This window comes from Sinocyclocheilus rhinocerous, unplaced genomic scaffold (assembly GCF_001515625.1).
Source record: "Sinocyclocheilus rhinocerous isolate Xijiao unplaced genomic scaffold, SAMN03320098_v1.1 scaffold360, whole genome shotgun sequence".
NCBI lineage: Eukaryota > Metazoa > Chordata > Actinopteri > Cypriniformes > Cyprinidae > Sinocyclocheilus > Sinocyclocheilus rhinocerous.
Window position 1 is genome coordinate 610695 of NW_015653490.1, and position 17415 is coordinate 628109.

General features: G+C 36.5%; 1 protein-coding gene across 4 annotated transcripts in view; it reads right to left on the reverse strand.

The window, feature by feature from the left end:
* Nucleotides 1-17415, reverse strand: part of LOC107716425 (catenin delta-2-like) — a 316783-nt gene that overhangs the window by 64607 nt on the left and 234761 nt on the right. For all 4 annotated transcript variants that reach the window (XM_016522876.1, XM_016522879.1, XM_016522878.1 and 1 more), the window contains 2 exons: nt 14115-14247; nt 5918-6131 (listed from right to left, as the gene is read on the reverse strand). In XM_016522876.1, coding sequence (XP_016378362.1) covers nt 5918-6131; nt 14115-14247 — 347 coding nt within the window. The remainder of the gene's footprint in view (nt 1-5917; nt 6132-14114; nt 14248-17415) is intronic.

Below are 17415 nucleotides of genomic sequence, written 5' to 3' on the forward strand. Positions count from 1 at the left end.
CTGTATTTACTCAGTGCAGCTTATAACATCCAAGTGAAAGACATAACACCAACATGTCAGAAAATAAATAAATAAATAAAAAACTAGAATCACTGAATTGGAAAAAGGATCACCCCATTGTGTCAGTATTTTGTTGAACCACCTTTTACTTTAATTATAGCCTTTAGTCTGTTGGGATATGTCTCTGTCTCTACTAACTTTGCACATCTAGACTTTGCAATATTTGCCCACTCTTCTTTGCAGAACTGCTCAAGTTCAGTTCAATTTGATGTTGTCCGTTTGTGGACTGCAGTCTTCAAGTCATTCCACAGATTTTTAATGGGGTTTAAGTCTGGCCTCTGACTAGGCCATGCAAGGACATTCATCTGTTTCTCCTTCAACCACTGTGTTGCCAGTTTTGCTGTGTGCTTTGGGTCATTGTCATGTTGGAAGGTAAATCTTCTTCCCATTGACAACTTCCTGGCAGAGGGCAGCAGATTTTCCTCGAGAATTTGATGGGATTTCGCCCCATCCATGCTTCCTAATGACCACTCTTTGTCATAAATTCCTGCAACTGCTTCAGAGTTGCTGTAGGCCAAAGTTTGGATTGATTATTTTGTTAAATATTATTATAATCTGAAATAACTGTTTTCTATTTTAATATATTTAAAAAAATGTAATTTATTCCTGTGATGGCAAAGCTGGATTTTCAGCAGCCATTTCGCCAGTCTTCAGTGTCACATGATCATTCAGAAATCATTCTAACATGCTGATTTGGTATTATCAATGTTGAAAACAGTTGTGCTGTTTAATATTTTTCTGGAAACTGTGATATGGTTTTGATTTTCTCAGGATTCTTTAATGAAAGTGAGAAAGTTCAAAAGAACATCATATATCAAATATATATCTTTTGTAACATTATAACTATTTTACTATCACCTTTGATCAATTTAATGCATCTTTGCATTAATTTCTTTAAAATAAATAAATAAATAAAATAAACCTTACTGGCTAAATCTTACTGACCCAAACTTTTGAACAGTTGTGTATGTTAAATATATGAGGTTTTATACTGTAATAGAAATTCAGTAGATTGCTAATACTTATTTATAATGATTGCTAATTGAGAGAAAACCTTTAATTAAAATAATTATTACTTCCAATATAATATTGAAAATGATACAATTTTTGCACTCTAAGCAGTACATTTTTTGACATTCAATCAGCATCTAGCAAGAATAAGTTTTGAGTAAACACAGTAGTTTTTTATTTTATTCAAACTGTTTCAGTTAAAAGGGTTAAAGTGCAAAAAAAGTTAAAATTATCATATCAGCCACAAGAAACTTATAATCAGTTATCCGTCTTAAAATTCCATCCACCTTTCAATGTGGAAGTAAGCAACTTTCTTTGAATGTGGGAGATTTTGATTTATTAGCCACTATATGTAAATAAGCAGAGGAATAACAAAGTGCTGTAAACCGTAAAACTATTTGTGCTACAAACCATGTGTTTATAATTACAAAAATACATTAAAATAATATAAGAACTACTAGTTTGCAATATCAAGCAGAATAACAAGTTGTTTTGTACATCTAAAAATAACTGGAAATGGATGATACCGAAAACCTTGCACATTCAAATTACAAATGGCCGCATCAACTCTTATAATTAAAAATAAAGTGCATCTTAAAGGTGCAATAGGTGATTGTCTTCAGAAACATTTTTTTGTTAGCTCCAGTCCTCGCGGCACCATTCTCTGCATATTTTGCATGTCTCGCTTAGTTAACACACCTGATTCAGATAACCAGCTCGTTAGAAGTGAGCTATGTGGCATGAACTGTGTTCTGATCGATATGATCCCTACACAGTGTTTATTGCTCCCTACTCCCTGAGCAGGGGAAATCCGTTGAAGCTTACTTCACTTCGGAACATTCATTCACGGATTTGCGCTGCGCAGCGTCTTCACACACAGACGAAACTTACTAGAGAAGTGTGACATAATATACCTCTGTAAATAAATACTATTTAATTTATAGTATAAAAGAGGACTGGAATTGGGAACCGCTGATGTAGCCTATTGTAGTAATGTTGTCTCTGGTATTCTGGTCTGTGAGCGTATATGCGTTCAGGGGGCGTGGCTTTGGACGGCAATTGCAGGGAGGGTGGGACGTTCGCTTTCAGTGCTATCAGGCTAAAGTTAGCATTTTCCAAGATCTCCTACTGCACCTTTAATATATATTTGTGTATATAGGTGTGTGCTTCTTATTGCTGTCACTCTACTTCTAGTCTTTCGTGGCTCATTTTCTTCTTGACTTTCACTTTCTAAAGTCTTTGAAAAAAGCATGCATTCTGAAAAGGGAAGAACAACCTTGATTGCTGAACTGAGAGAGTATCTATAGTCATAGACCACTTCTCATGAGGGAACGAGAGAGAGAAAGAAAGAGAAAGAGAAAGAGAGGAAGGCTCAACTCTAGAGCACTACAAGGACCTAATTGTCGTCAGTGGTGACTTTGACCAAGATCAAATCTCATGCCAGTAGAACACAGGCCTAGATTTAGACTGCTTCATTTCACCAGGGTCTCTCACTGTATGAGCAAAAATCCCACAGACATCTTCACCTGACTGCATGACTGAGACAGATATAAACAGTTGAATTTTCCCATTGTAATGAAAAGTCATTAATTTACAGTGTTTTAATAAATTAGTGGAAAAACTAACATTATAGCTAAAACATCACTTAGTTATTTGCTCAAACATAAGGTTAGGGTTTTGAACAAACCCCAAACCCTAAGTATTAGAGATGCACAACGCATCTGCACTACATTGGTCATTGATGTATTCTGCCAATTTTTCAATTTATTGTATCAGCAGATATTACATATTTAACGGTTTTCTTCCTATTTTAGGATTAAGATCGTCATCTATCACCAACAATAATGGACATCTATAGACTACAGCAACGATTGAACCCTTTAAGACAGATCCCAAACCAATCATTTAAGGGCATTGGTTACAACTCTCTGAGCTCTATTCTCTAACAAAGGACTACTAAGTTTTTCAATTACTGTCTAACCATCATCCCAGATGCTGTTAAGGTTTGGGTTCAGTAAGATTTGTTTTTTGACAGAAATTAATACTTTTATGTAGCAAAGATGCATTAAATTGACAATGAAGACATTTATAATCTTACCAAAGATGTATAATTCAAATAAGTGCTGTTTGTTTGAACTTTCTATTTACCAAAAAAAATTCATATAAATATTAAGCAGCACAGCTGTTTTCAACGTTGATAAGAATAATAAGAAATGTCTCTTAGGAACCAAATCATCATATTAGAATGATTTCTGATAGATCATGTGACACTGAAGACTGGAGTAATGACTACTGAAAATTTAGCTTTGCTATCACAGAAATAATTACATTTTATAATATATTAAAACATATATAAAATTTAAATTGAAATATTTCAGAATATTACTGTTTTTTTGTATTTTGATCAAAATAGATGCTTTCATGAACATTAAAGTGTAAATGTATGCAATTGGGTAGAAAAAAAGGCCATGAGACTCTAATTCTACATCAAGTGCACTATTTGGGGCCGGGCCGTATGCTAGAGCACTGCAGCAAGATACAAAAACCAGACGCTAAGTGGAATTAGGCAAACTAAGCAAGAAACCTCCCAAATTTCAGCATACGATCACACTACATATTGCAATTCAAAAACCTCTTGCTGCCAAAGGATTCAGACAGTTTCTCAGGGGATGTTCTGTTGTCTGGGTTTCTTGCAAGTTTCCTGTTCCTGTAGACCAATATTCCATCTGTTCTCCACAGTCATGTGATTCATAAAAGAACATGCTCGTGCTCACAAAGCCAAACACTCGTCTATTTATCTTTTGCATGGGCTCTGTAGAATTTCTAAGCACTTCCTTTAGGAAAACTATATGTCAAAATGTGGTGTAAGGCTTATTGTGTTTGAGGATAGTAAGGACAGTAAGATTGATTTGTGTATCATCAGCTTAACTATTAAAGTTAAGACCATGAAGCTGAATGATCTGAACATTAGAATGATCTGAACATTAGAAACAGAAGTGGACCAAGAACAGATCCTTGAGGTACACCATGGGAAACAGTGACAGAGCGAGATTAATGCTAATGAACTGTTGCCTGTCCGAGAGATATGAAGTTAGCCACTGAAAGGCAGTGCCAGTGATAGATAAGATAGGAGTACTGAATGCATTGGTTTTCATCCCGTCTCTGTACATATTCCAAGATGGAAAGAATTGTCCAGTCTCTTTCTTCCACCCTCGGCGTTCCCATTCTGGGAAAAGCTTTGCATAAACCTCACTTGCCTTTGAAGTGAAGCAGACGCTGGCAGCAGGCTGACAGGACACCTGACCATCAGGTCTGACTGGGTCCATATGGCTACATCTACTTTCTGTATGTCAAAAAACAGCACATTTCTGCAGTCAAATAGGCAGGCAAAACATGACTCTTTGCTGCTTTGCTTGAGATTGAGAGGCTGAGAATCCTCTGGGCAGCCAAAGACCTTGAGGCTTCCAGCTTGCTGATTAATTTGTGACAGGAAGTCTCTGTCTCTAAGTGCCTTGTGTGCAATGCTTTTAATTTATATGTTAATCTGAATTCAGCGCATAGCAGGCATTTCCAGCGTGGCTTCGTTCCAAAGTCTATCCATTCCGTTACAGAAACAATTTAGAAACATGTTTGGGAATGCAAAGCCTTTGGGTTTTTTTTGGGGACAGGTGATTTATTTTGCTGAAAATATCTCTTTCTGTACCTCATCCCTAAAAGATGAAGGGGGAAAAAAACAAACAAAGCAGATTTTTCTATAGCATTGCTAAATTAAAGGATGAAAAGTTGTAGTACACATCCTGAATTGGGTATAGCAGATTTCACAGCAAAAAACAAAATAAAATAAAATGCATCACAGACATATCTGTTGAGCGCGTGAACCCAATGGCCAATCAGAGGTGTTTACCCCCTTATTTACACTGCACGCGTCTGCGGCGCGTTACGACTCCGACGCGGCCACCGGAGCTGATCGTGGCCACTCTATTCAATGCTTGTGTTTACACCAGCTGCGCAAAGGCACGTTTACTGGCCTATTTATGATGAACGCCACGTCAAAGCCGCACAGTAAATACAAAATAAAAGTCAACAAATCCTGTCAGTTTCAAAATAAACACCCTGTGCAGACTCCCAATCGCATTTCACATCACTATATCCTTGCCAGGAGGCCAGAAATGTTATGTGAAACAGAATTAAACTGGACAAAACATACACATTTAGCCAACTTAGCCATGTTAGAACACAAATAATCAAGACAAACAACGTCGGACAGGCAAATCACGTGGTCTTGCGAATCCTGTTGCTTCACTTCTGAAATGCTCCTGGTGTGAGATGAACAAAACCTCGTCTGGTACCGGAGCTACCGACTGGTACTGACATCGGTACTTTTGACAACACAAGTCAGGACAGTCTGGAAATATTAAAGTACTAAAGAAATGAAGTCATCTAATATTCAAACATCCCTCCACTGTCCATTGCTCTATAAATAATAAAAGAAAATAATGAATACATCCACAAGCAAGAATTTCAGGAGTTTTCACTTTGAAACAGATCACTAGACAAGCAAATTTGGGGTCTCTGCACTTATAATTAAAAGAAAATGTCACTCCTGCTAACATCAAAACCCAGTTGAACTTAACTGTGTGACTGCACTGGTTTAGGTGCGAAGATCCCCATTACTCATAATTTTTTTTTAAAAGAGTCTGAAACTGGTAATTAATTACTAAAGCATAAATATACAGAGAATCAATGACTGATCTGACACAGACATGAAACACTGTGACAGAGAAAATTCCTATAATAAAACTCAAACTGAAAAAAGAGGCATATCAAAGCCAGCAGAAGTTCTTACCTGTGACCAATTCTCTGACTTCCACATCAGAGGTCTTACGCAGCAGGCGGACCAGCGCAGGAATCCCACCACAGGTTTTCAGAGCGATTTTATTATCATCATTGGCTTTGCCGTAAACAAGGTTCCTCAGGGCACCACAGGCGCTCCTGTGTACTTCAGTCATTCTGTGATCCAACAGGTCCACCAACAACTGAATACCACCCTGCCTCCGTATCTGAGAGAAACAGAGAGATAGAGGGTGATGGGTGATGTGTATTTTCATATTTCAAGACTTAAAGTCTGGGTTCGGAACACGGGTAAAACAATAAAATCTACATAAAAGGCATCTAAAAAGTAGCAAAATGACCCGGTAAAAAGTTTTCAAGTCAGTTTTAATGTAACATGACAAGAACAATGTTCAAATAAATAAATGTATAACAAACAAACAAATAAATAAATAGTGAAGGAAAACTCATATAATAATGAAGAATATATATATATATATATATATAATTCAGACTCAGAATGCTTGGTGACTCCAGTGAGCTGAAAAGGGCTTTGAAAATTAATTCATATTCATATTTTGAACTTGAACTCCTGATTTGAATGCAACTTCAATCAATCTAATCAAGAATTATTGATCAGTAAGAACATGGTGGCCTTGGCTCAACTCATGGGAAGACATTCAAAATGTTGACCTTTCCTTTTCTGACATTCAGCAGTGCTGCCTCATATAAATGAAAAAAAAAAAGTCTGAATTCAGTATTAAGTCACACCAAAATAGCTTAGTGTCAGCCTATGAGATCATCTGGAGGATAAATGAACAAATAGGAGGTACTGAATCCATAACCGGTGTATTTGAAAAATCAATACTAAAGGGAGCCGGAAAATGAATCACTCTTCAGACAGACTGAGAGGTGTGAGTAAATCTCTATAAACAGAGCTTTGCTGTTCTACACTACAGTCAATTAAAGCCAGCCAAGTTCATTAGAGGTTCTGAGACCACACTACAAAAAGCCATGAAAGTTACTGAATGCTATGGAAAAACAACACAGATTGACATCAACTCACCCTCAGCCTTCTCATTTTGATATCCGGTGCCATTTTATAATCTTTTCAGGAATAGTTTCCTCACAAATGAACATGTTGCCGTTATTTTCCAATCTTCATGTCATTCTAAAACCGTATGACCTTTTATCATATGTGGCAGAATGTCTGAGCCACTGTTTTCCATCAGTTTTGTAATTGTTAACTAAAATTAAAACTATTAGAAAGCGTTTTTATTAACTAAAATAAGGCTGAAAATAAATACAAATTAAATAAATAATAGCTGAAAAGTAAAAGAAAATTAGAAATGTTAATGTTGTAAAAGCTAATTTTAAATATAAATTCATACTATAATACTATATAAAAAAACATGAAATTGGATGGTGATTTTTACTGCCAAGCTCCAAAAAGTAAAAAAAGCACTATAAAAGTAGCCCAAAATAACATCATACAGGGTTGGAATAACATGAGAGCGAATAAAGAATAAGACATTTTTATTTCATTGTCAATAAAAATCACAATATCTTCCTTGGTTATTATTTGGCGGCTTAGTTCATTGTAGTTTGAGCCCTTACAGACTAATACACAGAGCAAGCCAAAAACGTTTTGAACGAATTGACATAAAACCAGCAGGGCTAAGTTATTAAGAGAGAGTCACACCTGTGTCTATCTGCAGATTCATCAAGTGATTGCACTATGAATTTCCAATTTCCTGTCCCGCTGCCAACTGGCATACACAATACCCTGCTGCATTAGCTTAAGATGAGTGTAGGAGCAGCCCTGGCAGATGTGCTTCTGAATAGTACATCACTACAGATCAGCGCTCTGGCTTCACATCGCCACTCACTCCAATGGAGATTACAAACATGTTTCTTTGTGTGGCTTTGTCTGAAGGTGAGAAGTGATCTAATAGTCCATTCCATGAGGATACTTCTCATCCTGTTTCTTCCTGTTTTCGGGTTGTACTGCATGTACAGCATGCATATTCAAACCACACCTGACAGGAAAACAAAGGCACAGCTCATCCCGAGAGGCAGACAGACATGTGCATCACCACACAAAAGCCTTTGTTTCATTCATGTTTTGAGATTCACACTTCTGAGAATGCAGCCCCAGTACACAAAACATTATATAGAGGAAGCACAATAAATGATCGTGATCGCAGCATGTTTGGAAGCAACAGATGGTTGGAAGCGACAAACAACAGAGGATAAAAGCAGGAAGACATCGCGAAGATGTGCAAAAGCAGTGCTGGTGAACCAATGGTGGCCACTTTGTTTGAAAAGTGAACTCCTTTTTTGTGAACTCTGAGCAGCTAAGAAATTCACTGAGTTTTAACATCGTCCTGAAGCAGCAGAGATGCTGAGATATTCAATTAGAGGCATGAGCAGACAGGACGGAAGTGCTTGCTCTTGACTCTAGAGCGCACATTGCAGATGGATATTGACGGATTACATTTTCCCTCCAAAAGGGCTGATAAAGCTGAACTTTAGCCAGAGGCGGCCTGCACAAGACATGGACCTGGGGAGCTTTGCTGGAGTCACCTGCTATAAATAGTGGCCAGCTGAGGACGAGAAAGAGCTGCCTTTGCACTTGGCCAGTAGTTCAGCAGGAAGACTATAAACATCAGAGCTCGGCCTGTCTGGCTGAAATGCTGGGCTAATCAGTATTCTCCCCACCTCTGCTGTGGGAGAAACTGCTCTGTCATCTGATAGCCGTTCTCCTTTCCCTTCCGAGTCTGCTTCAGTGTGTGCGCTAGCTCCTGTCTGGCTAAAGTTCCTTTACATCTATCTTTAAAAATGTCAATATGAAACTGCCTTCACAACCCGTTTGACTTCCGTAATGTATTTCGAGAAAATGAAGTTCGGATGACCAATTCAGATGGGCGAGGACAGGATACTGCAATAAAATACTATGACAGTATTTTATGCACTATTTTAAAAACACTGCTACTCAATCAACAAAGCGAAACATACAACGTCAAGAGTAGTCCAATTCATGCACAAAGGACTTGTATGAGCAGGTTCATTTTAGTGAATCAAAACCATGCAACTGGTGGGTCTAAATGATCATCAAACCAGTGAGTTATTTTCAGTGAATTAAAACCATACAGTGCGACCAGTCCAACTTATTCCCGAATAAATGATTCTTAAGAGTCGGTTCTTTTTAGTGAATCAAAACATACAATGGGAACAGTCCAAAGGATTATCAAACAAATTATTAGTTTGAGCCGGCTCTTTTTAGTGAATCAAAACCATACAGTGCGACAAGTCCATTCCACGGATTCCGGAATGATTCTTTGATTCTTTTTAGCAAATCAAATGATCAAACAAATTATTCTTGTGAGCAGGTACTTTTTTGGTGATTCAAAAATATATACTGTCAATTTACAAAAAAATTCTGTCAATTTACTTACCCTCATTTTGTTCTAAACCTGTACGACTGTATTTCATCTGCAGAACATAAGATATTTTGTTTCTGAATGTCTCTTTTCATGCTCAACATCAATAGCTGTGTTTCCATCCAAAGTTGCGAATTTAACTTTGAATTTAACAATTAAAAATTGGAATATCGCATAAAACATTTGCGAATAAGCACCGTTTCCATCCAACGAGTCAAAGAGAACAAAATCGTCACTTCCTGATAAACTGGCACTAAATATCACTAAGAAAAGTAGAAGCAATTGAACATCATAATTTCATATATAATAAACTGTTTGCACCTCAGAGCGAGCAGACGAAACACAATAAATTGCTTTCAGAGGCGGATGCCTGCTGTTTTGGAACACAGTTGTGTAAGACAGTTTAGGAGGCAATTATACAGAAATAATTTGACTACAGACTCGGGCATTTAAGAATGACCATAACAACATTTCACATGCTGTGCAACGAGATCGGTCCACTGGTTAGTCAGGTTATGCCTTCCCATAGCGCAAAGTCACATGACTTTTTTGATGCGCATGGATGAATTTATTCGCAAAATGCATTTCCATCTCCCATTATTCGCATTAACCCTTTTTCGCCAAGTCAAAAACCACCATTTTTTTTCTAAATTCGGCATTTCCATCACTTGTTTCTGATGCGATACTTCATAATGTGCATAAAAACAGGGTGATGGAAACATAGCTAATGTCAATGGTAACAAAAACGGTTTGTTTCCAACAATCTTCATAATACCTTATTTTGTGTTCTGGAAAATGATGACAGAGTAAATGATGACAGAATTTTCATTTCTGGATGAAGTATTTCTTTACGTACAATATAACATTGTAAGCATGTGTTTAAGTTGGTAAAAAGAGCCATCTCATAAGAGTGATTTGTTCAGAATTGGTTGTACTGGTCATGCTGCATGGTTTTGTTACACTAAAAACCCTCAAATAAATCACTCGTAGTTTGACTGGTATATTATGCAAAAACAGTGGGGGAAAAAGAGAAAAAAGACATTACCAGGCCTGAAACCATTGTGATGTTGACTGGTGTCATTTTTCACTATCCACTCCATAATGTGAAAGCATTTACGGATATGTATGTTGAGGGAAAAGAATGGCAGGGGTGAAATAACTTGTTCAGGGCTTCGGCACCATCTGCTGCAGTACTGTCACATATAATTAACTGTACTGCTTTACCAAGCAACCCCCCCACACACACACAACTGGTCCGGTACCACCACAACGTGTATCATTTAGATAACTTCAATGATATCTTCCATAATTCATCTGTTGCACTCTTTCTGCAGTCCTTGATATGTCATTTCAGATGGATAAACTAACATCGGAGGTTCAGTCCCACTCCAGACAGAATTAAAAGAAATGATGATTGGGTTTGGACATTTACTGCATCTGGTAAACTGCACCTAACCGAGAATGAGGCTGCAGAAACATTGAAGACGTGGTAGAAAACCTCAGGATATAATGATTTACAAAATAATGTAGAAGACACTGCACCAACACAGGCTTGCTGCATACAATGAGTTGCAGAATGTACTGGATGTGTTAAGTCCATAAACCCTGAATTCGACCTTTTTAGAGACCTCAGATATGATGACAGTGGGATGAAACAGAGCAGTAGTTCTCAACTGGTGGGTCACGACCTAAAAGTGGGCTGCAGGTCTGTTCTGATTGGGTCACGAACTGGAGGGAAGAATAATGCTAAATACATTGTAAAATGCAAAATAAATAGAATCACATACTTTTCAAAGCAATGAGAAACATCTTAGTTCATTGTCAACATTATAGTTTAGTTAATGGATGTGTATCCAATCAAAATCTAAATTATTCTGGTGCAAATTCATAACTGCAGAAGCTAACTAAATAAGGCAGGTGTCAATACGGACAGGTTGGGTGTTCATCAGGACTTCTTCAGGTCTTCCCCATTCAATATGAATATTCAGTAATAATAATCATTATTATTGTTGTTGTTTAAAATATTATTTTTGATGTATCACCATTTAAATTATGAAATGCAGGATTGCAAATAATATTATTTTACTGTAAAATAAAAAAAAATCGTATTTAACAACAACAACAAAATATAAAATAATAAAATTACAATGTCTTAATTTATTTGATTTCAAACATTAAACTATAAAGCTTTTATTTGGTTGGAAAACCGCAGGAAATGTCAATGGTAACAAAAACGGTTTGTTTCCAACAATCTTCATAATACCTTATTTTGTGTTCTGGAACATGAGGGTGAGTAAATGATGACAGAATTTTCATTTCTGGATGAAGTATTTCTTTACGTACAATATAACATTGTAAGCATGTGTTTAAGTTGGTAAAAAGAGCCATCTCATAAGAGTGATTTGTTCAGAATTGGTTGTACTGGTCATGCTGCATGGTTTTGTTACACTAAAAACCCTCAAATAAATCACTCGTAGTTTGACTGGTATATTATGCAAAAACAGTGGGGGAAAAAGAGAAAAAAGACATTACCAGGCCTGAAACCATTGTGATGTTGACTGGTGTCATTTTTCACTATCCACTCCATAATGTGAAAGCATTTACGGATATGTATGTTGAGGGAAAAGAATGGCAGGGGTGAAATAACTTGTTCAGGGCTTCGGCACCATCTGCTGCAGTACTGTCACATATAATTAACTGTACTGCTTTACCAAGCAACCCCCCCACACACACACAACTGGTCCGGTACCACCACAACGTGTATCATTTAGATAACTTCAATGATATCTTCCATAATTCATCTGTTGCACTCTTTCTGCAGTCCTTGATATGTCATTTCAGATGGATAAACTAACATCGGAGGTTCAGTCCCACTCCAGACAGAATTAAAAGAAATGATGATTGGGTTTGGACATTTACTGCATCTGGTAAACTGCACCTAACCGAGAATGAGGCTGCAGAAACATTGAAGACGTGGTAGAAAACCTCAGGATATAATGATTTACAAAATAATGTAGAAGACACTGCACCAACACAGGCTTGCTGCATACAATGAGTTGCAGAATGTACTGGATGTGTTAAGTCCATAAACCCTGAATTCGACCTTTTTAGAGACCTCAGATATGATGACAGTGGGATGAAACAGAGCAGTAGTTCTCAACTGTTGGGTCACAACCTAAAAGTGGGCTGCAGGTCTGTTCTGATTGGGTCATGAACTGGAGGGAAGAATAATGCTAAATACATTGTAAAATGCAAAATAAATAGAATCACATACTTTTCAAAGCAATGAGAAACATCTTAGTTCATTGTCAACATTATAGTTTAGTTAATGGATGTGTATCCAATCAAAATCTAAATTATTCTGGTGCAAATTCATAACTGCAGAAGCTAACTAAATAAGGCAGGTGTCAATACGGACAGGTTGGGTGTTCATCAGGACTTCTTCAGGTCTTCCCCATTCAATATGAATATTCAGTAATAATAATCATTATTATTGTTGTTGTTTAAAATATTATTTTTGATGTATCACCATTTAAATTATGAAATGCAGGATTGCAAATAATATTATTTTACTGTAAAATAAAAAAAAATCGTATTTAACAACAACAACAAAATATAAAATAATAAAATTACAATGTCTTAATTTATTTGATTTCAAACATTAAACTATAAAGCTTTTATTTGGTTGGAAAACCGCAGGAAGATCTTAAACCTTGCCTTTTGTTGGCAACAGATTTATAAACAACTGTAATTATACATTTGGGAAGATGGTTTGGCACATGTTGCTTTTCTAAATGCACTTTATAACCAGTTGTTAATAGAGAGAACAAAAAACAGTTGAGAACCACAGATGAAAATGATATGCCAATTTTTTGTTTATTTACAAGAAAAAAATAGCACACAATAGAGCAGCTGAATATATAGGCCCAAATCTAATCAATCAAGCTATGATGGAACATTACTCCAAATATTTTATGAGAACAACATGAAACAAGTTGATTTCAGTGTGTGGTGAAACTGATGAACAGGCGGATCAAAGAAAGCAGGGGGATTCATTTAGTGTCTTTTCTTAATAAATAAGACATTTTTCAGATGGAGAAAAATGCTGGTTTGAAGTGGAGCTCATTGCTGGATAAACTAATTTGGCTCTCACGGTTTTTTCTTCTTCATTAAATATCATTTAAAAGTTTGTCGGCTAGCTCGTCTCTCCCTCTGTTGCTGTTTCGTTCCCGCAGATTTATTCTCCAAATTTAATTTCCTTGTCCTGCAAGCTTCTCTTAAGCCTCTGGGATACAATTATAGAGCTGCTGTGTTGAGAACGGCTGTCAATATGCAGCTTTCCATGTATTGTTTGGCTGTGCTATTAGTGCATAATTACTGGTGGAATCCAAGGCACTCTTCATAATTGTGAAAACTTACTGCTGGGAGATCTACCATCAGAGACCTGGGATCAAATTTCAATAAAGGGGTGAATTATTTGTTAACGGTATGTAGAAGAATTAATTTCACGCAACAACACGTATCAATAAAAATCTTTCGGTAGGTATTCCACAGCAAAAGTTTTCCCAAGGTAATACAAAATTTGTGCCAGAAGATATGGAAAAATCCAGCATTCAGATCCCACTTTCAAGACTAACTACCTTCTACACGGACACAAAAAAAAAAGAAGTTTTCTAAACATATTTTGCTTTGTATCACCTACAAATGTGCCAAATGTGACATGATCGTTAATGGCTAGTGCTTTGATCAGTGATATAAAATTAGATTTACCTCAGCTTTAATCTTGTTGTCTCCGAAGCATAGGTGTTGCAAATATGCCGCTGCGTTGGACTGAACTGAGGGAAACTGGTGCTGCAACATCTGAATGACTTCAGGTAACTCAGGATCTCGCCAACCGAACTCCCTACGGAAAAAGAGAAGAGTAGGAGAGTGAATTTCACACTTCAGTTGTACAGTAGGTGGTGAAATAGGACGTATACTGTACGTTGCAGGCTGGCAGACCAGCACCATTACCGAGAACATCTCTAACACATGGAGGTTAAAGTGAAATAAATGTCTTTCCAGAATCTGTTACAGGGAAAATGGTTTCCATTATTGTGTTATTGCTCTGAAACAGTGGGCTTGGAGAAGTAGGAGTTTACAATTGTGAATAACTGTGTGTACGTGAAAGTGTTTCTCTCAGTGAGAACGACTAGATTTGAACATTTTCACTGATATTGAGGAAGTCTGACAGAAAGATTGGTTGTACTCTGAGGGTTTTGGGTTTCTGATGATCTACCTTGCTGCAGGAATTATTTTCTTGCCTCATAGAAACCAGGCAGCAAATATCATAAAAAAGTGTACACACACAAATTTGACATATTTGTATAAACACATCTTACACATATTTCTCTTTTTTTCACAGTTTAAATGGGTTTTTAAACTTATATTGTCATAAAAATATATTAAATTAAATATAATATAAACTCTATATATTACATATATTTACTATATACTATATTTTACATTTTCACTTAGGTTCAGAGGAAAAAAGTAAATAAATAATAGAAAAAAGTATTCACAAATTTCAATTGTGTAAATATTTTATACGCATGTATGTATTATAATTTTTTTTCACAGTTTAAATAGGTGTTTATACTTCTTCAAAAATGGAATTTAATTTATTATATAATAATTTAAACTTGCTCTATATATAAACACACACACACACACACACACACACACACACACACGTTGTATGTATGTTAATATATAATATTTTACACATATTGATTGGGTTTTTATACTTCTTTCTTGATGTAGAATATTTTGTATATAAAATATTCAGTTTTTATATTTTAGGACTGCTGCAAGGGAAGCATCATATTTGGGGGTTCATGGCATCAGAAATATCACAAAGACTTGGTTGGACAATTTAGTAACCACCAAACACCATAGCAACCACATAGCAACGGCCTAGCAACAACACAAAAGATTCAGTATGCATTTGATTTCAATAAGTTTTGCACAGACAAGATGCACTCAGATGGTGTAAAAGTCTAGTTTATGTTCCTCGAGTTAACACATACACACAAGTGCACGGCTGTCATGCCCATTTCTTTGTTTTTGTGAATTACAGAATATTTTCCACCTCAGAGTCATAGAGTGTGGCAAGCTTTGATAAATAAAGGCCCTAAACAAATGCCTTTTATCTAAGCAAGATTGCATTTGATAGAGATAAGAAGAACCACAGGAGGGATTCGGGAAGTTGCTGGTGTCTTAAGCCCTTAACCTGAGGGCCGGCACTGCTTGAAGGCAGCTGGTCTCTCCTGTCGCTGCAAACAGACCGATAAGCATCAGCCTGCCTGCAGTTAGGGGCCCATTCCTCCTGAGGATCAGTCTTCCCACCCGCCAGCCCGTAATCAAAATGAAAACGATCAGCTGATAATATAAGCATTGTGCTTTTTGATTAATTAAAACTTAGCAGGGATTCTCAGTTCAAATGAAACGCCAGTCATGTGCCGTATAAAGTGGGGGAGGGTGGGTGCAGGTTTCATAGGCGCTGTACTAAACGCTAAAAAATGGGGCCAGTTGACACCATCAGAAGAGTTTCTTTTCCTTTTCCTCCATCGATGCGCAGGAACTTCACAGGCAGCGTGACAGAACTGGGGCAGAAGAAAGACGTTTTCTATGTGTGTGTATGTGCATTTCAGTGCGTTTATCAGAGAGGAAAGATCAGAAGTAGTGCAAGGCAATCCAATGCATGATCATACAATTACGCTTGTGTGCAGACAGCACATACACACACACACGCATGCAGAACAGCCACCACGACTACAACATTCTAGATCTTCACAAGCGTCAGAGTCAGTTTACATCACAATCACACAGACTGAGTGCTTGCATGCAGTGCACAGTCAAAGACTATCAAGCATCAGCTTGTGAGAAAAACCCAAAGGTTTACATAATAATAATAATAATAATAATGCAAAAAATCTGTTTATGAGATCCTGAAATTATATTTTAATTCACAGAATAAGCTGACACAATGTACATGCAAAGCAAACCAAGGCAATAAGTAAACTGCATGCTGATTTTTGAGTTAAACCATTTATAACCTTTTTCCTATGGCTGTGAGTTGATTCCAAAAAAAGAATTTATTCTTCATTTCAGAGGCACTGAGTATCGAGAGTCGGATTCCACTCAAAGGAATCGACTCCACACAGGTACATGAAACGTTCAGGCAGTATTCCTCTAATCTAAACTAATATACATCCCGAAGAAGCCTTAACAGCAATGATTCATATTTAGTGCTGCTTAAACTGATCATATTTTTCCCTGATGCTGGGAGTCAACTGCAAAAAGAATCAAGAGTCATTTTTCACTTAAGACAAGTGATCGTATCTTCGTTGATGCTTCTTGAGAATTGTTTACTCTTGCTTAGAACAAAATTGAGGATTATTTACATCCATTAAAAACTTTTGAGCACTAAGAAATGTGCTTGAGAACCGACTTTTCACCAGCGACAACTGATCATATTTTCATTAATACTTTTTGAAAACTGCTGACTCGTTTACAACAAAACATTTAAATCTCTTAATTGAACAATAAAGATCAACATTTAAGTGTCTTAATTACCTTGAATGCACAGCCACGTGCCCGAGTCACTGTACCACAGATACATGTGCTAAACACTAAAAAATATAAGGTATATAGACAACAGTGTGACTTTCTGTAAAGTTGCTTTGACATACTGTGAAAAGTGCTATTCAAATAAATTTGAAAACAGAAAATATAAAAATAATGTCCAAATCAAAATATTAACAAAAATGATTAGTTCAAAACTGTGGTTAGCCCCGCCCACTGTACCATCTTACTGGTCCAAAATCCTGCTCCTCTAAATATATTAAGATAAATGAATATACATTAGTTATAAAAATTATGGAAAATATATTAATTTAACTTGTTCAAAGTCAGGAGAATTTCAGAATATATACATAAGCATATATACACACACACACACACATATACATACACACATATATATATATATATATATACACATACATACACATATACATATATATATATA